The 24247-nt window shown below is 49.8% G+C and overlaps 1 protein-coding gene across 4 annotated transcripts in view; it reads left to right on the top strand.

Annotated features, from left to right (window-relative positions):
- Positions 1–24247, top strand: part of LOC146859581 (uncharacterized) — a 437747-nt gene that overhangs the window by 243881 nt on the left and 169619 nt on the right. For 2 of the 4 annotated variants that reach the window (XR_014979314.1, XM_085646507.1), the window contains exon 6: positions 13104–13183. Coding sequence is in view for 3 of the 4 variants with exons in the window: in XM_085646507.1 (XP_085502633.1) it covers positions 13104–13183 (80 nt within the window). In the remaining variant the exon portion in view is untranslated. The remainder of the gene's footprint in view (positions 1–13103; positions 13184–24247) is intronic. The other 2 variants (XM_085646505.1, XM_085646504.1) reach the window with 1 other exon arrangement.

Genomic DNA, 24247 nt, shown 5'->3' with positions numbered 1-24247 from the left:
AATAAGAAGTGAAAACCTACTTTTGTCTCAGGGAGCTAAATCATATATTATAACTGGCCGCCATTAGTTATCGATGATTGAGGCATCAATAATATATACACCTATCATGTTCCGGTGCATATAGATACTGTATAGAAAGAAAGAGAATCAAATTACTCTTCCCAAACAGATTCAAGGTAAGCATCTCATAATTTAAAATAAATTTAATAAGGACCGCTTACTTAGATTATATACGATACATTTTTAACATTGGGTACTGCATCCCTCGGTAGTAGCGTCTCAGGTCAACCTTCTTTGAAGACGTATACTTCAGTATATCTAAAGTGCAATAAACAGAAGGGAAAGGGCGATGATATAAACTAAGGTGGGATGTAAACAGAAACTCTAGGATACCTTGTAAATAATCCTATATCTAAGGCAACTTATTAGAAGATGGTATAACGGCTCCCTTGTTCTATAACATACCTTAATATTCGACAATGATGTTCGTGACGATGTGTACCGATATCATAGGTCCGCGTTCGGCCGACAAGAAGATACTCGCATAAGAACGCTCAGATTCATGCGTCCTATTTATATCGAAACCGTCCATACGTCACTGATGGTTAATTAAATAATTGAACTCAGACGATAGTTCAGAATATAGGTGCCATTTTGAGAAGGGATAAAGTCCTGATCATGGAAATAGAGAGCGGACTATTTCTAAAGCTGACAAAATACATTGTATCAGCGCCATCTTAGAACGGTCGATAGACCCGATCTTAAAAGACAAAACAGCCAGTTTTTTAGTCCTAAAAGCTAACCTTGTTTTTGCAATGTGAATCAAGATTGCCCATGCATTTGGAGAAATTTATAAACAGGTATATTTATACCAATAACCAAAGATTGAAGCAACTAAATAATCGCTGAAAAAAGCCACAATATAGTATGAGTGGATGAACAATAAAATAGTCCTAAATTGAATATTTAATAACATGAATATAGTTAAAATAATCAATAATGGTTACAATAAGCCATCCGGTTTTTATCAACCCATGCCTGTTCAAGTGAAAGCTAAGGACTCTACAATGAAAAAAGTTACAAATAATCAATACATGTTATTAAAATACGGACAGTTAGTGAAATAAATTTTGTTAAAGTATCACTAATTGGTACAATAAACCGTCCGGTTTTGTAGTCCATAAGGCTATAACAAATGTTAGAGTAAAAAAGACTTCAAAAAGGAGGAGCCTAGCGCTTGATCAAGATGGTCGCGTGAGCTTCGAGCTCCCGAGACCCTCGCGCCCTCCGTCGACTATCCTGTCTTTAATCCTGATGGTATGCAAGGCATCGTGTTGCTGAGTAGGCAGGGAGGCGATTGATGCCACCCGTGGTCGGATCGCCCACCGGGAACCGGACTTACACCTGACGGAAGATTGCGGCCTGTCTCCCGGGGATGCCAGGGGCCAGAGTTGGCAGGAAGCCCGGCTCCTAGTTGATCAACAACGGCCAGGCGAGGCGTGAATGGTCGGACGGAGGTCCCCGCTCTTTCACTTTCGGTTTCGTTCCCTTTGTCTGCCCGGACACTGGAGAGCTCTGGGTGGCTTTATTACCCCAAGGCCGCTCGGCGGGCTATTTTGGCAGCATAAGGCAGCACCGCACACTCCTTCCTCCTCTCTCTGAAAGGGATCAGTCTTGACTGCACGGGACTGCCCGGAGCCCACTATGTCGGGCAAGGCGGAGGGGGACCGACTGAAGACCAAGTCGACCAGGCGGGGAACGTATACCCAGGCCAACATCATGGACCGCTACGCTCTCCAGAAAGCATCACCGAGTGGATCGAGCCAGGCGCCGGAGGCCCAGAAGGAGGACTCGCCTGTGGCACCGGAGCTCTCCCTTCAGGATGTCATGAGCGCGCTCGATGGGATGCAGACCTCGATGGGGAGACAGTTCGAGGCCCTGGCACATAAGGTGGATGCCATCCTGGTGGATGTCAACCTGATCCGCTCGGACCTGGGCAAGACGAACGAGCGTGTTAAGAGCCTGGACCTTAGGACCACGGGCCTCACTGACGATGTCGCGGAGCTTCAGACCGAGGTCCGTAAGCTAAGGGCCGAGAGTGACCTCGTCGCCCGCCGGCTGGAGGATTTCGAGAGCCGGGCCAGGCGCAACAACGTGCGCGTCATCGGGGTCCCGGAGTCCTCGGACGAGGCATCGGTGGACCTGCTCGTAGAGGATTTGGTCCTTAACCACCTAAAGCCGAGGGGCCTTGGAAAGTTCTTTGCTGTTGAGAGTGCCCATAGGGTGCCGGGTGGGCGACCCAGGGCGGGTGCCCCGCCAAGGCCGATTGTCGCCCGGCTCTTCCACTTCCGAGACCGGGACGCTATCCTGCAAGCATCGAGGGTGGCGGGCCCAGTTCCCTTCCAGAATGCATCGGTTAATTTTTATCCGGACTTCACCCAGCAGGTGCAGAGACAGAGACAGAGTTTCCTGGGGGTGAAGCGGAGGCTTCGGGACCTGGATCTGAAGTATGCCATGCTTTTCCCTGCCAAACTACGGGTGGTGCACGATGACCGGACATTCTTCTTTGACTCTCCTGTTATGGCCGACGAATGGCTGGACGCTTTGCCCCGGCGTGGGACGGGTGCCGACACGGTCGAGCATGGAGACAGTGGCCGGGATGGACAGGGCTGACATCCTCTTGCTGACCTGACTTGCTTTGGCTATACTTGGGAACTTGAATTGAGTGCAGTAACTGTGGGGGGTTGCGGGAGGACGAGGGGTGCTCTTTTCCTCCCATAGGGTACTTTTTGTAGATTTTTTGGTTTGTGGGGCGACAGGCACACTGCGAGTTGGGGGGGCTTTGTAAGCTGCTGCAGGGGTGCAGGGTGGGGGGAGTTGCGGGGGTTTGGAGTTTGTTGGTGGGGGGTTTATTTTTGCAAGGCATGATGACTATCCTCAGGAATGTTCCATGGTGGCTCTTCGGGTGCGGGGTGGGCCTCTTTCCGTTTGAGGATGGGGGGTAGAGGCTTAAAAGTGATAAGCTGGAATGTCAATGGTTTGGGGGATCGTATAAAGAGGGGGATTGTTTTGCAATTTTTGAAACGTTCGATGCCTGATGTTGTCCTGCTGCAAGAGACGCACCTCATAGGCAATACGTGCCATGCCTTGAATAGGAAGGGGTATAAATTTGTTGCACACTCGGGATTCTCTTCTGGGTCCAGGGGTGTGGGTATCCTCGTCAGGGCATCGTTGCCTTTTGAGGTGGACTCCACCATTGCTGACGATAGGGGGAGGTTTGTGGCGGTAGCGGGGCGGTGGGAAGGAAGAATTTTGGTTTTGGTTTCGGTCTATGTCCCGCCTGCCCTGCAGGCCTCCACATTTGCTGATCTGGGCAGGGCTCTGCTGACTCTCCCGGGGGTACGCTGGTAGTGGGAGGGGATTTCAACGCTGTGGGCTCTGGGCTGCTAGATAGATACCCTCCCAGGGATACAGGGGGGGCTCAGAAATGGCTTCCGGACTTCCTGGACACGTTCGGTCTTATAGACTGCTGGAGGCTCCGGCACCCCACACAGAGCCAATACACGTTTCACTCCGGTGCGCATGGTAGCCTCTCCAGGATTGACTACCTGCTCACTCTGGCCGCGCACGCTTCGTTGGTGTCCGAGGCGAGGCACATGGCACGCGGTATCTCCGACCACTCACCAGTGTGGATCCGGCTGGATCTAGGTCGGGAGGGAGGAGGGAGGGTGGCCCCCATTAACCCATGGTACTTCCGAGACCCCACGATGCGCAGCGCCCTGGTAAAGAAGGTAGATAGTTACTTCAAAGAAAATCTGGGTACCGTGGACTCGGCGGTGTCGCTGTGGGAAGCTTTTAAGACCGTGCTTCGGGGGGAAGCCCTCTCCCTGGTGGTGGCTGCCAAGAGTCGGAAGGATGGAGAGGTACGGCAGGTAGAGGAGGAGATCGCGGCCCTTGAAGGGGCTATGGAGGAGGGGGTTACGGAGTCATCGCTGCATGAGCTTTGCCTGAAACAGACGGAATATAGGGACCTGGTGACTGACGCCGCTAAGACCCTCAGTAGGGAACAGCAGGGCCGCCTGTATGACGTCGGTGATAAGGCAGGGAAACTCCTGGCGTGGTTGGACAGGAAAGAACGGGTCAATAGAGTGGTGCCGGAGTTGATGGGTGAGAACGGGGAGGCGATTGTGGAACCGGAGGGGATTGTGCAGTGTTTTGCGGAGTACTTTCGTGGGGTTTATTCCTCTGTGTCGGACAGGCCGCCCGAGGACTCGGCTGCTCTCCTCCGTGATATCGAGCTGCCCTGCCTCTCTGACATAGATAGGGATGATTTGGATGGTGACATAACGGTCGACGAGGTGGCCGGGGCTATCCGTGCGTTGCACTCGGGTAAGGCCTCCGGACCGAACGGACTGCCGATAGATCTATATAAGCTGTTCCCGGATAGAGTTGCCCCCCACCTGCGCACCATGTTTTTGGAGGCGCGGGAGGATGGGATCCTTCCGTTGGACCAGCGGCTGGCGTCGATCGTGGTCATACATAAAGAGGGTAAGCCCCGGGACAGGTGCGCCTCCTACCGGCCCATCTCGCTCCTCAATGCTGAGCCGAAAATTCTGGCCAAACTCCTGGCGACCCGTTTGGTTAGAGTACTTGGCGACCTGGTCCATCCTGATCAATCCGGCTTTATCCCGCACCGAAACACGGCACTAAACCTTAGACGTCTCCATGGCGTCATTGCCAGGGCGGACACGTTGCAGGAACCGGCGGTAGTGGCGTCCCTTGACGCCACAATGGCCTTTGACACGGTGGAGTGGGCATACTTATGGGCCGTGCTGGCTAAGTTTGGTTTTGGACGCGGTTTTGTGAGCTGGGTTAGGTTGCTGTACGAGGGGCCGCTCGCGAATGTGGTGGTGAATGGTCGGGCATCTATTTCGTTTCAGCTTGGAAGGGGAACTCGGCAGGGTTGCCCCCTGTCGCCTTTGTTGTTTGCCCTCGCCCTTGAACCGTTGGCGGCCTGGATACGTTGGCACCCTGAAATACGGGGCCTCCGGTGGTCGCCCGATCACGAGGACCGTATCTCGCTCTACGCCGATGATATCCTGTTATACCTTGCCTCACCTAAGAAGTCGCTTATTGTGGTTTGTGATGTGCTTGCATCATTCGGAAGGAACTCGGGGCTTGTCATTAACTGGGGCAAGTCGTACTTGTACGTTCTTAGTGGCGAGGTCCCCCCGATCCCTAGAACGTGTGCGATACAGGTTGCCCAGCAGGGTTTCGTGTACTTGGGGATCTTCATATCCATGGACCCTGCAGTGCGCTATGAGAGGAATTTGCTCCCCCCCCTGGCACGCTTGAGGCGCGATGTGGAAGGTTGGCGGCGGCTGCCGCTTTCCCTCGTTGGGCGTGCGGCCCTGTTCAAAATGATGTCTCTTCCCCGCTTCCTCTACGCCCTCCAGAACACCTTGGACTGGGTGCCGGCCAAATACTTTCGGGAGGTCGAAGGCCTCCAACGGACGTTGCTGTGGGATGGGCGGCCGCGAATAGCCATCGCAAAATTGACGCTCCCATGGTATGATGGGGGCATTGCGCTCCCAGACATCCGACGGTACTACTGGGCCACGCAGCTGAGCGCGATCAACCATGGGTTTTATGGCCCCGCCCTCAGCCCTGGATATGCCATGGACAGGTGGTTGCTACGTGGTGGCAACTACTACAGGGCGTTGTATTCGCGGTCCCTGGATTCGTCCCTCACGGGGCCCACGAGCGTGGCGGTGCGGGTGTGGAAGATGGCGACTGATTCGTTGGGCTGGAGGGACAGGCTCACCCTCGCTACCCCATTGTTTGAGTCGGAGAGGTTGGTGAGGCTCAGGCACACGAAGGGATTCGACAAGTGGGACCTGATAGGTATATCCAAAGTGGGAGATGTGCTACATAAGGGGAGGGTGAAGTCCTTTGAGGAGTTGCAGAGTGAGTACGAGCTGGGGCCCTCCGAGTATTTTAGGTACATCCAGCTGCGCCACGCTCTCCGATCAGTCCTCGTGGAGGGCGAGAAGGTGCCAGAGTCCTCTCCCCTTGAGGACCGGGTCCTTGATGGTCACATGCCCGAGAGTACGATCTCTCTTATATATAAGAAATTGATCAACGTCCGGGCGGACATGCTTTCGGGGCTGAGAGAACAGTGGACTAGGGATGGCCTTGAGTTGGATAATGAGGACTGGCAGTCGGCGGTTTCTTCCCCTAAGGAGGTTGCGATCCCGTCGCGCCTGAGGCTGGTGCAGCTTAAAATACTGCATCGGGTCTATGTGACGGGGCCGCGGCTGGTCCACATGGGTTTCTCGGAGGACGGCCTGTGCAGGAGGGGATGTGGTTTGGTGGGTACTTTCCTCCACATTATTTGGGAGTGTGGTGTCATTGTGGAGTTCTGGAAGAGAGTCCATGCAGTTATGGGGGAGGTGACGGGCATTGCAGTGCAGCCGGAGGCGCGGTGTTGCCTCCTGAACGTCTGGGGACCCACTGACCTTGATGAGGCGCAGACCCAATGGGTGACCCTGGGTAACATGATCGCTAAAAGGGACATTGCGCGTTTATGGGGCTCCTCGGGGCCCCCTACACTGACCGCGTGGAAAGAGAACATGGACTGGAGCATGTTTAGGGAGAAGACGGTCTATTGCTCCAGAGGTCGCCCCCGGAAATGGCACGCTATCTGGGGGCGGTGGAACCATTACAGGGGGGGCATATGTCTTGCCCCTGATCTGGACCTGCCAGAGGAACAGCTTTCCCCCTGACCCTCTTTCCAGCATAGCTCGGTCTTAGGTACCGTTTTGGGCTTCTGCTGTCCCCCTTCTTCCTCCGCACACTGTTTTGGAATTAGTAGAAGAGTGGGGTTCTATCTCCCCTGGGGGCTTTCACCATGGGTTTTTTTGCTGTTTCTTGCCTTGCTGGGGTTTGTTGTTAGTGTTTCTGTGTTTATTTAAAATTGGACCTTTTGCACTAATCCTTGTACTGTACTGAGGACTCATCACTGTGTCTGACGTTCCATGCTGCCGAACCTCCGGGCTGTCGGCTGAATAGCTGTGTCCTGATCCTTGAAATAAAGGTTTTTCAAAAAAAAAAAAAAAAAAAAAAAAAAAAAAAAGACTTCAAAATTTGAAGACCAGTGTTAGCTCAAAAGTAGAAAACTTATGTGCATAGGATATCAGAATTAGGTAATAGCCTGATCCCAGGGTATTTCCACATTTCACCCCCTATTTACTGTGTCTAACCAGAAGATCCAGAAGACTTCACGTTTTTTTCTTATTCTCTCGGGACATTGGCCTTCTCTTATTAAAATTCTTTCCAAGATGTACCAGCGTATGTCATCTGGTGTATGATTATTTTCCAAATAATGGGAAACCATGGGTGAAGCCAACTTTTTAGTTCTGATAGCCGATCTATGTTCGGTCAATCTAACATTGAGAGTTTGTGATGTCTCACCCACATATCCCTTATTACAGGGACAAATTAACAGGTAAATAATGTTCTTAGTTTTGCAGTTGCTTATACCTTTAGACACAATCGTTTGTCCATTAAAGTGCAGTTCTTTAGTTTCTATTGCCAACGGACAAATCTTGAAGGTACCACATTTGTAATTACCTTCAATTCGAGTCATGCCTTCAATACTTCTCTGTATTGGCTCTTTTTGTATAGGCATGCGAGATCTAACAATAAGATCCTTGAGATTTCTATTTTTGCGGTAAGCGAAAAGAGATTTCATGTCTAGCATAAGTGGGTAGATTGGTGTACTTTGGGGCAGCATCACTAGGTTCCTTATAAATTTATGCTCCGATCTGGTGAGCTCCAATGTCTTTTTGAATCACCACAATTCAGAACCGTACAGGGCAGAACTGACAGCTTTAAGGTCATAGACCTGTAAAGCAAGGGCAACTGGTCTGGTATGGGAGGAGTGATGCTCTTTCTCTAGTGCCCCCGTTAAACCTTTGTGGTTTAATGTCATTTTTGTTATGTGGGGGTTCCAAGACATTCTCTCTGAAAGTTTAACTTATAGAATATCGAATGTACTTTCTCTCTCCAGGGGTGTCCCTCCTAGAGTTGGCTTACTCTTGTATGACCTGTGAGGGTTGAAAGCCATGAATTTTGTCTTGGAAGTGTTGATTTCGAGGCCCAGAACCGTACAGAAATGGTTAAATCTATTTAATAGTGACTGCAGCCCTGCCGGAGTTTTAGACACCAGTAGGGTGTCATCTGCAAATAAGATGGTCACTACCTTCTCTCCACCTAAAGTCTGGGCATCAGCCGGCTCTTGAGATAAAAAGCTTACGGCTTCATTCATGTAGAGTGAAAACAGGGTGGGCGCCAGGACGCAGCCTTGGCGAACACCCCTACTAACAGGAATGCGGTCGGTAAGCGGCCCCTGTGTGCCCCATCTTATCCGAGCTAAGTTATTTTTGTGAAGTCGGATGACTAAGTTCAGGATAGAAGAAGGCATTCCCATATTATTCAGCACTTGCCATAGCTTAGATCTGGGGATTAAATCAAAAGCTGTCTTCAAGTCAATAAAAGCCAGATACAGACTACCCTGACCAATAGCTATGTTTTCCAGAAGAGCAATAATAGACGAAAAACCTGGTCAATGGTTTCTATCTTTTCTCTGAAGTCAGCTTGGTTTTGTGGTAAAATAGCATTGTCATCCGCCCGAGCCAAAATCGTCTGCAGGAGGGCTCCGCTAAAGGCTTTTTGCAGCGCATTTATTAGGCTGATAGACCTATAATTACAGGGCTGGGCTCTATCCCCTTTTTTGTGGATAGGGACCACCTCCGCCCCCAGCCACGAATCTGGGACAGAGGCGCCACTTGCAGTGGCGTTAGAAAAAAGATGTAACGGGCCCAATTTGGGGTATCAGATAAAAAAGGTCCCCAGGAACTCCATCTGGCCCTGAAGCTTTAGCCTGGACTATTCGCCCAATTGCACCCTCAATCTCCTTCAGAGAGAAAAAGTCTAAGTCCGTATGATGGGGAGGGCACAAGTTATCTCCCACAGAGAGTGGATCTGCGGAATCATTGTAAACCTTTTTAAAGTGATCGTGCCAAACTTGGGCTTCAATATATATTTAGGGGGCGAGGACCCCCATGTCATTTCCCCAAACAAATATGGAGCAGAAAAGTTTTAAGTCTTTATTGGCGCAAGCTTCCTCAAGTGCCTGCCAGCGGGATACGTCCCACTCCTTCGCATGATTGATGGCAGCCTTATAGCTACTTCTCGAGGCTCTAATTTGGGTGGTATCTTTAGATTTAAAAGCTAAGGCAAGATTTAGCCGTTGGGTTCTTACAATCTTTGTTGTACCAGGTTGCTTGACGCGTTTTCGATTTTCTAGCGCTTGGTTTCTGCCCTGGTTCGATAAAGTAAGAGCCTATTTGATCAAAGAAACGCAAGTGGACAGAAGCTACTTTTGCTAACTCTTCTTGGCTCTTGGGTAGAGACTGTAATTCAAGAATGCCCGCCGACAGATCCTGCCATAGGCCCCGTAGTTTTTCCTCACAGACAATGACCTTTTGCCATTTCAATCTGTGGCTGTCGTTTGTTGGAAGGACCTCCTTTCAAATATTCTGAGGTGGGAGTTCATTGAAGGGGCCACCCCACACTGGCTTCATGCTTAGGAAAAGCGGGTTAGGGTCACTATCAGTTGTACGACTCACAATCATGTCAACAACACTCCTCTATTAAGATATAATCAATTTGAGATGGACTATTTGCTCTATTGAAGGTGTTTGCTCCTGAGGAATCCGGTTTTGATCTCCCATTCACTGCCCTCAGCCCATACTCTGGGTTTAGGGCAGTTACTTGAATAGCTAATTGTGACCATCTCTTGACTGGCAGCAGGTCTAGGGAGGGGACTACCCACATCTGGTCTTCTTCACTCGCCCCTGGTATATCGGTTAAGTCTAAAGGTTCGAATGAGATATTAAAGTCACCTGCTACCATCAGTCGTGAGTGAACTGGGCACTTGTCCAATAGTTCCCACAATGGTCTGCCCCCTTCGTTCCTATCACATATATATTAAATAACTCAATAGGTTTGCCAGAAGAACCCATAATACGTAGCCCAAGAATATCTGGGCTATCCAAGTTAAATCCAATTATCTTCAAACCCAATCTGCGAAAGTTGTCTGATAACCACCGTCTAAATTAAACCCATTGTTTATTTTCTGTGGATATTTCACAATTTCCCTGATATTATGTATTTGCTTGTGCACACTGATATAAGTATTACATATATAGGAGCAACATTCTGTCCCCACAGGGGCACAGACCTCACCGTTAGCAGCCTGGACAAAATCCAGAGCCATTCAGTTTAACAGGATTACAGTTCTCTGTGCTTCTAGTTGGTCTGTGATTCACCCCGAAGCAAAAGCATTTGCGTTGGCCACTTCTTCCAAAGTCTTGGCGAAAGCTGAAACTTCATGTATGGTGAGTCCAATCCCAACATTGAATACAAAATGGGGAAACACCTTAAAGTCTCTCATATTCTTTTGTGGGTCTCTACTGGCATGGGGTTTCAGTGGGTGTATAACAAATAGTTTGGACTACATATGCTGGGTAACATGATCCCGACCAACCTGTCGCTAGCTAAATATAGCTCTTATTAACGCATATGAAGGACATTCCAGGTTGTTCACGCTATTTACTTTGGGAATAAGGAATGCCAGAAACAAATAGAGGAAACTTTACTTTGGCTGCATAAATACTGCCATTACGATGTTCAGAGAATAGTCCTTGTACAGCAAAGGTAAGATGAAAAGCTGCATTCTAAATACTCTAATAAGGGAAATGGAAACCTTCACTGGATGAAGGAATGCGAACGGAGTCATTGTCACAGACACAAGAACAATTAGGAGAACTACATTCACCCGTGATAGATGAAGAAATAGCACTGGCCATGAGTAGACCTACAAAAGAGAAATCAGCCGGACCAGATGGTATCACCCGGGAGGTGTATAAGGAGCGAACTACTATTATATGTCCCATGTTAAAAGGAATATTTCATTCTATTCTTGTGGATGGGCAAAAAATCCCTGATTCCCGGTATGAGGCAACAATTGTACTCATTTTGAAACCAAATAAAGAACCAAAGGAATACAATTCTTTTGTACGTTTGTCACTACTTAACAGTGACTATAAGATTTTTAGTCGAATTCTTGCTGGTGGGTCACTTGATTCAACGAAGACCAGAGGGGCTTCATCCCTGCCATACAAATTCAGGACCTGACTGCACTGTTAATTGGATCCATTGATTTGGCAGAACAGAGTGAACTTAGATAAAATGTCGATTCTGCCAAAGGCAACCTATATATTCATTCATCCATTATTTCGAAAGGAAAGAGTTGAACAAACTTCCAAGTAATATAAATAGCTTCATATGGCGCTCACAAGGAGCGCGATTGTCATGGAAAAAGCTAAGGAAGAAACAGAACAGGGGCAGATTAGGTCTTCCTGATCTCAAGCTGTAGTGTTGGCTTTTCCTGCCCAGGATGTACAGACCTTTCTCGATCGGGCTTCCAGGAGCCCCACAGCCAGGCAGATGACTTCAGGAACTGCTGAGAGGTTTGTGCCGGGCAAATTTCCCATGTACATTTGGTGCACAAAGGTACTTTAAAAAGGTTAGGCTAAAAGAACTAAATACTGCAGCAAGACTCTGGCATGCGGTAAGGAACTTATGGGGAATTCCACATTATTGATATCTAGCACCAATTTTGGACTCCTCAGGAACACCGGCGGTCCTGAGAGATTGTTGAGGTTTCCCCAAGAGAGAGAAGCTATAGTAAGATGGCATCAACTGGCAGAAGAAGAGAAACTACTTAAATGAGAAAAAGCTGGAGTACATGCAACTAAACTCATGGTGCTTGAAGCAAAAATGAATTCAGGAAACCACGCTGGAAGCAGAGGAGGCACTTCAAACCCGTCACCCAGAAAAAAGGCGGTTGCATTTTGGTGCTCAGGATATCCGGAACCAGGTGATACAAAATGCCCGGCTCCATATGAAATTTGGAATGCAGTCTTGACGACGACATAAAAATTCTGGCTGGTATACACACCATATGTACATTGGTTAAATCTGCATTACTCAGGAGGAAACATTTCTTCACCAGCCACAGAATTCACTGTTACCAAAGAAGAATGGTCAAGTTCCGAGGAAGGTGGGTATCAGAAGTGCCGTCAGACGCACACGGACACCATCCATGTCTGTGAGTTTCCCAAGATTGACACATTTCTGGAACGAGATAGGTAAGATCATGCAGGTGTAGCTTCAGCAAGAGATGAAGGCAAGAGCGCCCCATTGTTTGATAATACACATGTCAGCAGATCCCACAAATGGCTGCTGTTTTATCTGCTACGTTTGGCCAGAGTTAAGGTTTGTAAGAAATGGATCCTATTTATATCTCAAACTTTAAAGGAATGGTGAGCCAGAGTCCTGTCTATTTCAGCTTAGATAAAACATGAATTGCAAATCTTAGGGTACTATATTGGACACATTTCGATGAGTGAGGAGATCAGGGTATGGTCTTGTGACTACACCAATATTCCCAGACAATTGTACGTTGTGCTTGGTTTAGTCTGCGCTCCACCGGCGTCATACGTAATATACTCAGACAAGAATAAATGTAATGTCTTGCCTAGGCCAGCATACTGGGACTTATTTTATACAGAGAATGAGGACGCAAAAAAAGCAACAATAAGACAGTGTGTGAGAGAGAAGCACTGATCAGCCAGAGAGTGAGGGAAGCAACAGTACAGAGAGTGAGTGAGGGAAAGCACTGATCGTACAGAGATAAATATTTGTAGAGCACAAATTCAGTCTGTAGGTTTTAGGGTCCTTCTCAGTGAGTGAACCCCCGCCCCCCTTCCAAACCACAGTTGCGAAAGGGTTAAAATATAATCCTTTATGACTACAAGATATCTAAGTCAAGGCTTCGTTGCTAGGGACAAGTTTGTCCTCCACTCTGTATTCTTGAAATGTCTCAAACTCCTAATTTGTTTTCTTTTAAATCCCATAACAGTTAACATATTCGGTTTGGTTTTATATCACAATAATGCTGCTTCTCTTTTGAGGAAAGATGAAGAGCCAGTTTCGATGTTCGGTGGAAGGCATGACGTGTACGTCGGAAAGCGCAGCATGGAGTCCATCTTGGGTGAGTTGTCAATACTCAAGGGTGTGGAATGACATACTTGCTTTTAGACAGAAAGGTCATGTTAAAAGTATTTCACAGCTCTGTAGGTCTATCAGGATGGGAGCATTAGAACATTGCATGCTAGGAATACACAGTGTCACAATAAAGGCGTTCCTCTCCCTGGAGCCTCAGGTGGGATAGATATAAGCCTGTGATTGCTAAAGTCTTCCCCATTCGCTCACCAACAGCTCCTGCTGTTGCTTACTGACAGTTACAGAAGGGCCGTACACCCGGGCAACCACAGCACCCGGTGTCGTTAACAGTTACAGCAGAGCCGCACACCCGGGCAACCACAGCACCCGGTGTCGTTAACAGTTACAGCAGAGCCGCACACCCGGGCAACCACAGCACCCGGTGTCGTTAATAGTTACAGCAGGGCCGTACTTCCGGGCTACCACAGCACCCGGTGTCGTTAAGTTACAGCAGGGCCGTACACCCGGGCAACCACAGCACCCGGTGTCGTTAACAGTTACAGCAGAGCCGCACACCCGGGCAACCACAGCACCCGGTGTCGTTAACAGTTACAGCAGAGCCGCACACCCGGGCAACCACAGCACCCGGTGTCGTTAATAGTTACAGCAGGGCCGTACACCCGGGCAACCACAGCACCCGGTGTCGTTAACAGTTACAGCAGGGCCGTACTTCCGGGCAACCACAGCACCCGGTGTCGTTAAGTTACAGCAGGGCCGTACACCTGGGCAACCACAGCACCCGTTGTCACAAACAGGTACAGCAGGGCCGTACACCAGGGCAACCACAGCACCCGGTGTCGTTAACAGTTACAGCAGAGCCGTACACCCGGGCAACCACAGCACCCGGTGTCGTTAACAGTTACAGCAGAGCCGTACACCCGGGCAACCACAGCACCCGGTGTCGTTAACAGTTACAGCAGAGCCGTACACCCGGGCAACAGCAGGGCCGTACACCCGGGCAACCATAGCACCTGGTGTCGTTAACAGTTACAGCAGGGCCGTACTTCCGGGCAACCACAGCACCCGGTGTCGTTAAGTTACAGCAGGGCCGTACACCTGGGCAACCACAGCACCCGTTGTCACAAACAGGTACAGCAGGGCCGTACACCAGGGCAACCACAGCACCCGGTATCGTTAACAGTTACAGCAGAGCCGTACACCCGGGCAACCACAGCACCCGGTGTCGTTAACAGTTACAGCAGAGCCGTACACCCGGGCAACCACAGCACCCGGTGTCGTTAAAAGTTACAGCAGAGCCGTACACCCGGGCAACCACAGCACCCGGTGTCACTAACAGGTACAGCAGAGCCGTACACCCAAGTAACCACAGCACTCAAAGTCACTATCAGTTACAGCAGAGCCGCACAGCCAAGCAGCCACCGCTCAGTCACTAACAGTTACAGCAGGGCTGTACACATGGGCAACCACAGCACCCGGTGTCGTTAACAGTTACAGCAGGGCCGTACACCCGGGCAACCACAGCACCCGGTGTCACCAACAGGTACAGCAGAGCCGTACACCCAAGTAACCACAGCACTCAAAGTCACTATCAGTTACAGCAGAGCTGCACAGTCAAGTAGCCACAGCACCCGGTGTCACTAACAGGTACAGCAGAGCCGTACACCCGGGCAACTACAGCACCCGGTGTCGTTAACAGTTACAGCAGAGCCGTACACCCAAGTAACTGCAGCACCCGGTGTCACTAACAGGTACAGCAGAGCCGTACACCCAAGTAACCACAGCACTCAGTCACTATCAGTTACAGCAGAGCTGCACAGCCAAGTAACCACTGCACTCAAAGTCACTAACAGTTACAGCAGAGCCGTACACCCAAGTAACCACAGCACTCAAAGTCACTATCAGTTACAGCAGAGCTGCACAGCCAAGTAACCACAGCATTCAAAGTCCCTAACAGTTACAGCAGAGCCGTACACCCGGGCAACCACAGCACCCTGTGTCACTAACAGTTACAGCAGAGCCGTACACCCGGGCAACCACAACACCCGGTGTCGTTAACAGTTACAGCAGAGCCGTACACCCAGGTAACCGCTGCACCAGGTGTCACTAACAGTTACAGCAGGGCCGTACACCCAAGTAGCCACAGCTCTCAAAGTCACTAACAGTTACAGCAGGGCCGTACACCCAAGCTGCCACAGCACTCAAAGTCACTAACAGTTACAGCAGAGCCGTACACCCAAGTAACCACAGCACTCAAAGTCACTAACAGTTACAGCAGAGCCGTACACCCGGGCAACCACAGCACCCAGTGTCACTAACAGTTACAGCAGAGCCGTACACCCGGGCAACTACAGCACCCGGTGTCGGTAACAGGTACAGCAGAGCTGCACACCCAAGTAGCCACAGCACTCAAAGTCACTAACAGTTACAGCAGAGCCGTACACCCAAGTAGCCACAGCACTCAAAGTCACTAAAAGTTACAGAAGAGCCGTACACCTAGGTAACCGCAGCACCCAGTGTCACTATCAGTTACAGAAGGGCCATACACTCAGGTAACCGCAGGACCCGGTGTCACTAACAGTTACAGTAGGGCCGTACACTCGGGCAACCACAGCACCCGGTGTCACTAACAGTTACAGCAGAGCTGCACACCCAAGTAACCACACCACTCAAAGTCACTAAAAGTTACAGAAGAGCCGTACACCCAGGTAACCGCAGCACCCGGTGTCACTAACAGTTACAGAAGGGCCATACACCCAGGTAACCGCAGCACCCGGTGTCACTAACAGTTACAGAAGGGCTGTACACCCAGGTAACCTCAGCACCCGGTGTCACTAACAGTTACAGAAGGGTTGCACCCAGGTAACCGCAGCATCCGGTGTCACTAACAGTTACAGAAGGGCTGTACACCCACATAACCGCAGCACTCTGATTCTTTAACAGTTACAGCAGGGCTGTACACCCAAGTGACTGCTGCCCCCAGTGTCACTAACAGTTACAGCAAGGCCATACACCTAGGTAACCGCAGCACCCGGTGTCACTAACAGTTACAGAAGGGCCGTACACCCAGGTAACCGCAGCACCCGGTGTCACTAACAGTTACAAAAGGGCCGTACACCCAGGTAACCACAGCACCCGGTGTCACTAATAGTTACAGAAGGGCCGTACATCCAGGTAACCGCAACACCCGGTGTCACTAACAGTTACAGCAAGGCCGTACACCCAGGTAACCGCAGCACCCGGTGTCACTAACAGTTACAGCAGGGCCGTACACCCACATAACCCCAGCATCCTGATTCATTAACAGTTACAGCAGAGCTGTACACCCAAGTGACTGCTGCCACCAGTGTCACTAACAGTTACAGCAAGGCTGTACACCCAGGTAACCGCAGGATCCTGTGTCATTAACAGTTACAGCGGCGCCGTACACCCACATAACCGCAGCACCCAGTGCCATTAACAGTTACAGCAGTGCCATACACCCACATAACCGCAGCACCCAGTGTCATTAACTCCGTGCCGCGGTCACACACAGTGGGCGTGCCAAAAGCAAGCCTTTCTGCATCTGGACTGCGCCCAGCACCAGGAACCCCGGCTCTCCTGCTACTCGCAGATACGCCATCACAGAACTCCGAGCCCTGCACCTCAGTCTTTGCCACGACCACTGCTGCTGCACCTCTCCATGATCAACGGTATGACCTTTTTCCTGCTGTCACTGTCTCTTCTCTGGCAAAACCAGAGCACCTGCATGTATGACGTCGACTACCACACCGACGAGGACCGCTCCAGTACAACTCCATTGCCTCCTGCTGAACGGAGGATCACACTGCAAGCATGCCACCAAGATCTAGGACACCATAATCTCCCTCACCCCGATGTCATCTTCCAAATGGAGACCTGGCTCAACCCTCATACGCACTTAACATCGCCTCAGCTACAACCAACGGCTACAAGATAGCACATCGAGACCGCATCAACAAACACGGAGGTGGAATCGCCATCATCCACCAAGAAACCATCAACTGCTCCACCACTGCAGATGATACCACCCCAATCATGGAACACCTCAAATTACAACTCCATACCGACGGTAAAAACATAATCAGAGGCACCCTTGCCTACAGACCTCCAGGACTATGCCCCAGCTTCTGGGACACCCTCACCAAATTCATCGCCCCGCTCGCCATTGACTCCAAACACTACATCTTCCAGAGAGACCTCAACTTTCACCTCGATGACCTTAACAACACCAACATCGGTAACCTCCTCTAAAGCATATACAAGATCGGTCTCACCCTACTAGTCACCTACTCTACACATGTCGTTGGACACACACTTGACCCCATCTTTACAGTCAGTGACAGAGTCAGGTACAGCCATGTCACCGAGCTCTGGCCAGACCATGCCATGCCATGATCCACTTCACCATCACAGGATCCTGCAGCACCACCACTAAGCCACCCAGCATCCTCACACCACAGCTGGAACAAAGTGTTAGAGAGCCAGTGGACCAAAACCCTGAACACCCCCTACCCTCAATCAATCAATCAATCAATCAGGGAAATTGTAAGCGTGCTACTCTCCCGTGAGGGTCTCAAGGTGCTGGGGGAATGGGGTCAGCAGCTGCGTTCAGTCGAAGAGCCAGGTCTTGAGTGTTTTCCTGAAGCTGTTCAGGGAGGGGGCGCGTCTGATGTCGATCGGGAGCTCGTTCCAGATCTTGGCCGTGATGTAGGAGAAGGCTCTTCCACCTGTTCTGGCTTTGCAGATGCGCTGGGTTTCGGCAAGGGCGAGGTCGGAGGCTCGGAGGTTTCTCTTGGGGACATGGAAGGAGATCCTTTTGTTGAGATACTGTGGTCCGGTGTTGTGGAGGCATTTGTAGGCGTGGGTGAGTATCTTGAAAGTGACTCTCTTCTCTACGGGGATCCAGCGGAGAGTGCGCAGGTGTTGGGTGATGTGTTTGTGTTGTGGGATGCCGAGGACAGGTCTGGCTGCAGTGTTTTGTATGGTCTGGAGTTTGAGGAGCAGAGACTTGTTGATCCCGGCGTAGATGGCATTTCATTAGTCCAGCCTACTGGTTATGAGTGCGTGGGTGGCGGTCTTCCTGGATTCAAGGGGGAATGCATTTGAAGGTCTTTCGGAGAATGTGTAGGGTGTTTAAGCAGCTGGAGGCGACGGTGTTGAGTTGTCGCGTCATGGAGAGGGAGGAGTCGAGTACAATGCTGAGGTTTCGGTCATGGTCCTTGGGGGTGGGGGTATGCTGAGGGTGGCGGACCACCAGGTGTTGTCCCACCCTGATACTGCAACCAACTCAGAACAAACTGTCAGGAACTTCTCCGCCTGGATCATCGATTGCTCTGACAGACACCTCTGCCAAGTCCATGAAACTCCAGAGATCTTCCAAACAGGCCAGCAGATGTCACACCACAGAACTGAGAACCACAACACAGAACTGCAAGCAACTTGAGAGAAAATGGCGCACTAGCAAGGAGCCCACAGACCGAGTCACATTTGAGACTTCCCATAACCAATATCACCAACTCCTGAAAGAGACGAAAAGGAACACCCTTGCCGACCGCACAGAAGCTAGTGCTGACCACAGCAAAGAACTCTTCAACATCGTCAGAGAGTTCTACCACCACTCAGCCACCAAAACACCATCACTCCCTCGCAGGAACTCTGTGACACCTTAGCAGACTTCTTCCATGACAAGATCTCCACCATCTACAAAAACTTCAAATCCTAGCCCACCCCCTCTGACTTCCTCAGCCACCTAGCACCCACAAATGCAAAACCATGACGTGCTGCTCACCCATGGAACCAGCTCGCCACACAAAACAGCGCAGCTATCATGGACTTTGTCCACTCTGAAGCACCCACAGACTCCTGTCCCCACCACTTGTTCAACCTCAGAAGCAAGATGATCAGCATCAAGCTCACCACAATTCTCAAGGCATCCATCACCACGGCCACCTTCTCCAAAGAATGGGGAAACCCCTTCTCAGGCAACCGCCCCTAGACCCCAATGAACTCAAGAATTACTGTCCCATCTCTCTGCTTCCCTTTCCCGCCAAAATCCTCGAGAAGGCCATCAACCACCAATTCTCGGAACACCTGGAGAACAACAATCTTCTGGACGCATCCGAATCCAAATTCCGCATCAACCACGGCACCGACACCGCTTTGATCGTTGCCACAGACGACATTAGAACCCTCCTTGACTGAGGAAAAACTGCAGCCCTGATTCTCCTCAACCTCTCAGGAGCATTTGACACTATATCCCACCACACCCTCATCAAAGGGCATCAGCACATTGGAATCCAAGGAGATGCCCTTGGCCAAAATAGTCAGAACCCATGAACTAATCATCTTATCTTATGCCGACAACACCCAGCTAATTTTCTCATCATCAGAAGACCCCTCCACCATGATGGACAACTTCTGCAGTAGCATTATGAGCGTCGTCAACTGGATGAAAGACAACTGCCTAAAACTCAACACAGACAAAACGGAAGTGCTGATTTTCGGAAACAACACCTCCCCATGTAACGACTCCAGGTGGACTTCCGAACTAGGACCATCATCCACTCCTACAGACCACACCCGCAACCTGTGCATCATCCTGGACAGCAAGCTCACCATGAAAAGCCAGAGCCACACAGTCTCCTCCGCTTGCTTCCTCACTCTTCGAATGCTCTGTAAGATCTTCAAGTGGCTCCCCATCAACACCAGACGCACCGTCACCAAAGCCCTAATCACCAGCCAGCTGGACTACGGCAACACACTCTACATAGGAGTCACTTTGCACCTCCTGAAGAGACTGCAGACCATGCAGAACTCAGCAGCTCAACTGCCCAATAAGAACCCATATCAACCCCCACCTCAAGAAGCTCCACTGGCGCCCCATCCAGAAGAGATGTCAAGTCAAGATGCTGAGCTACACCCAAAAAATCCTATACAACGAAGAACCCGCATACATTAATCACCGCCTTAACTTCCTCCAACCCTCCAGAGACCTCAGCTCTACCTCCCTCGCACACGCCCCCGCATCTACCAAAGCAACAGTGGAGGACGTTTCTTCTCAAACCTCGTTGTGAAGTCCTGGAACAAACTCCACCTCCGGACCTCAGGCTCCCTGCTGGAATTTAAGAAAGGACTCAAGATTTGCATGTGCAACTGAACCCAGCTACGCTGCTGGGTTCTCAGGGCCTGGATACCCTCATGGGTGTTCAGCCGCGCTTTATAAATCCTGTTTGATTGAACAATTACAGCAGGTCCGTACACCCGCATAACCGCAGAATCCAGTGTCATTAACAGTTACAGCAAGGCCTTACACCCAGGTGAAAACAGCACCCAGTGGGACGAGGTGGTGGCAGGCCCTACCCTTATTTCTTCCCAGGCACACCACTCATCACCTGCTTCTCCAAGTATCGAAAGGTACAGAGGTTTGGTATGGTAGCCCGAGTGCATGTGCTTTGTTTGAGGTAGGATGGAGAAAGTTCTGCCCCTCTCCCTTTGCCCACAGTCTCTGCTGTTTCTGAATTCCTGCTACAGCAGGAATAAAGGAGGATGAAACCTCCCCACTCTGTTTCTCTCCTCCCTTCCTCTCTTGGTATGCTCAGGGTTCGATTGTGAGCTTGGTTTCAGATGCCCCTAAACATTAGAGTGTAGGGTGAAGGAAGTGCCAAAAAAAAATCTAACTAAAGGAAGTTTAAAACAAGCGGCGTGAACTAATGTCCACTCGCGTTTCTTTGATCAAATAGGCTCTTACTTTATCGAACCAGGGCACAAACCAAGCACTAGAAAATCGAAAACGGGTCAAACAATACCATCAATCTTTTGCGATTCAAACAAGATGATTTTCTTACAAACTCATTAAATTAGTCACATAGAATCAACTGCCCCTCTTGTTTTGAACTGAATGTTGTAGTTTCTGGTGCTGTGCTCTGGGCAGAGTGTGCTAAGCCCTCTTGATGTTGCAGTGCGACCAGCACGACTGCACGCTCACTGTTGGTTTACACCTCTGCACAAATGGTGCACTGATATGTGTTGTAAGTGCTCACTCCCCTGTGTATTCAATAATGAGCAGCCCCATATACTACCTGTCACATGTTACATACACCCCATAGTGTAATATCTTTTTTTTTAACACACTTTATTGATGACTTTGACATTCCGTACAATGCAGTGAGTATCCTACAGAAGCAGTCTTTTATAATTGTAATAGTAACAGCATATATTTTACATGCAAATTCTGTATATTTCACTCTATGCAATATATAGAAACGAAGGACATTGATCTCCAATGACATCGTTGGTACTATATCATTGTAGTCCTAGCACAGAGATTGACAGTATAAAGCCTTTACATTTCCAATTAACAAGAAGAACCTGTTCAACCGTGTCCCCTCCCTCCCTAGCCCGCCCAACCCCGACTCCTGGTCAGTCTTACTTCAGCTTTTATATTGATCAAGATAGGATGCTAGTGGTGTATCATTCGACGGACTGTAGTGTCCTCAAGTTATAATGCATGGGTTTGGGTCTCGAAACCTACAGCTAAGGAGTCGCAAGGCGCCATTGTGTGTTATGGGGTTGGGGCATCCTGCGGGGGTAATAAGTCAAGTGATTCTAATTCAAGCAGCATAACCTCCCAGTCCATCGAGATGGGCTGCTTTCTCAGTCCTCTCTCTGCCTCTCCCCACTGAAGCATGTCAGCCTGCCACGTGGATACCATGGGACATCTGGGGGACTTCCACCTTATGGTGAGGACTCTTACTGCTAATATGAGGGCCAAGTCTAAAAACTTTAATCGCACCTTCTGCTCCTTAGTGCGTCTACGGAGGCCTATGAGGCAGTTCAGAGCGTCGTCCGGGACCGGGATTTGTGTGACTTCACTCAGAGAGTGGCAGATTCCCACCCAGTAGTTTTGAAGGCAGGGACAGGACCATAGCATATGGACCCCATAGTGTAATATCACATTTTTGTTTCCCGTTTTGAGGACATTACATCATTTCCTTCCACTTGAAAAGCCTAGCTGTCAAGATTTCAGGGTGCATATGTGTGGCATAATCATGTTTGTAGTGGGTCTGCCTGTCTCATGTCTGATGCTTTGAGTGACACATTGTACAAGCTATTCAGCAAGAAAACTGATATAATGCTGAATTCGAGGCATGAGTGGATGTAGATGCGGGGCATAATACTGCCATCTAGTATTGGGCTCGAATGTATGCAAGTTGTTTTTCTTTAAAAAAGTCTTTAGAGTCAGGAGGTATTGTGACTTCTCTCTCTTGTGATATGCATGGTCATCGACTCCATTTTTAGATTGTTTTATTCCTCCGTCAGGTTCGGACGTGTGCTCTAGCTCGACTCCATCGTGTTGCACTCTTCTTGGTTGGTATTGATCGCATTCCTATTTCCCTTCTGTTCAGATCGACGGCTCCTTGATCGATTTCTTCTATCGTGGCCCATGTGGGCCTTCGCCCTTCGATGCATTCTTCGATCCTTAGGCGCATCTCCCCCGACCCCATGTTCACATGGTGATGGAGCGGACACATTTCTGCTACTGTCCTCTGTATCACGCAAAATACCTTTGGACCTATCTCCATCAGGTCTGTAATGCGGTGGAAGAGATCGGCACCTGGCAAAAACACCTGATGATCCATCGCCATACAGGCCGGATAATCTCTCGCCCTCCTGTTGCAGCTGCCCAACCATCTAAAAGGAAACTGTCCTGGGAAGAGGCCTTAGACATGCCACCCCCACCAACGCTGAGGAGGAGAATGGACCAGGCTACAAGTTCTGTACATTTAACTTTTCCACCACCTCTTCCTGCTCCACAACTCTCACCCTAACCGCCTGCTTCACCAGTTGACCTTATATCCTACACACTTCAAGGGTCACCTCATTCTGAAATAGGGGGACAGGGCCATGGGAATGTCTTTGACATCCCACCACAGAATGATCTTTGGGAAACCAGCAGGTACGGATCCTGAGCTGTACCCTGCAAAACCCTCCCTTCCCGATGATACCCCGTCTTACCACAGTCTCATTGGTAGGGCTGTTACCTTCCATAAAGTGGGTATGCACACTGAGCCTTTAGAGGATGATTTCCTTTTAGAGACTCTTTCATCCTCGCAAAACTCCACTGAGTACCTCTTAATGCCTCAGAGGCATGCTCCGTCACACCCCAGACATTATCTACAACCCAGTCTGAGCTGGAGTCATTTTACCAGGGGTAGATAAGACTTACCAGGCTTTCCCAACTGACCCACTCTACATCAGGGGCCAGCTTCCACCTGACTCTTTGCTGGTATCTACTCCACGCAAAAGAGCCAACTCTCAAACCACTGGTGATGCGCCTCCACCAGATAAGGAGAGCGAGAAAATAGAAGCTGTAGAATATACAATGGCTACGCAATCGGCCAACAATTGGCAGATTGACAATTCCATTGGGCTGCTTTCCCGATACGACCAGTGTCTTTGGGAGGAAATGAAGGAACTCGTCCAATATCTCCCAGATGAACATAAAAAGAGAGGCAATGAGATCATCTCTGAAGGGAGGCAGATCTCGAGCACCACCATACGCTGTGCTTAGATGCTGAGGATACTGCTGCTAGGGGGTTAACTCCAGTAACATTTGCGGAGGGATGCATGGCTCCGTGTTTCCAGTTTCAAACCGAAAGTCCAGCAAAACCTACTTAATGTACCTTTTGAGGGGAAACACCTTTTTGGGCAGCAGGTAGATACTTTGATAGAAAAAACCAAGGACGAAACAGCAAAAGCTACGGATGCCCTTCAGACCCCTTCACATTGCGGCTCTTTCGCCACACATCCTATCGGGGAGAATCCACACCACTCCCCCAGAAACCTCCACATCATACTAACGACCACAATCCCAAAACATCTCTCCCAGGGGCTATTTTCGATGCTCCCTCAGAGGGAACATATCAAGAGGCAAATGTAAAGGTGGATCGCCCAGATGAGCTGCTCCACCACCAAGCCGTGACTTATCGCTCATTCCCTCCCAACCACCCAACACCAGTTGGGGTTCGTCTCCAAAGGTTCTTTGCTGTTTGGCAGAATGTAACCTCTGACCAGT

Source organism: Triturus cristatus, chromosome 3_1 (genome assembly GCF_964204655.1).
Source record: "Triturus cristatus chromosome 3_1, aTriCri1.1, whole genome shotgun sequence".
Lineage (NCBI taxonomy): Eukaryota > Metazoa > Chordata > Amphibia > Caudata > Salamandridae > Triturus > Triturus cristatus.
The sequence above is the reverse complement of the archived record's forward strand: the minus strand, read 5'-3'. Positions and strand labels throughout refer to the sequence as shown.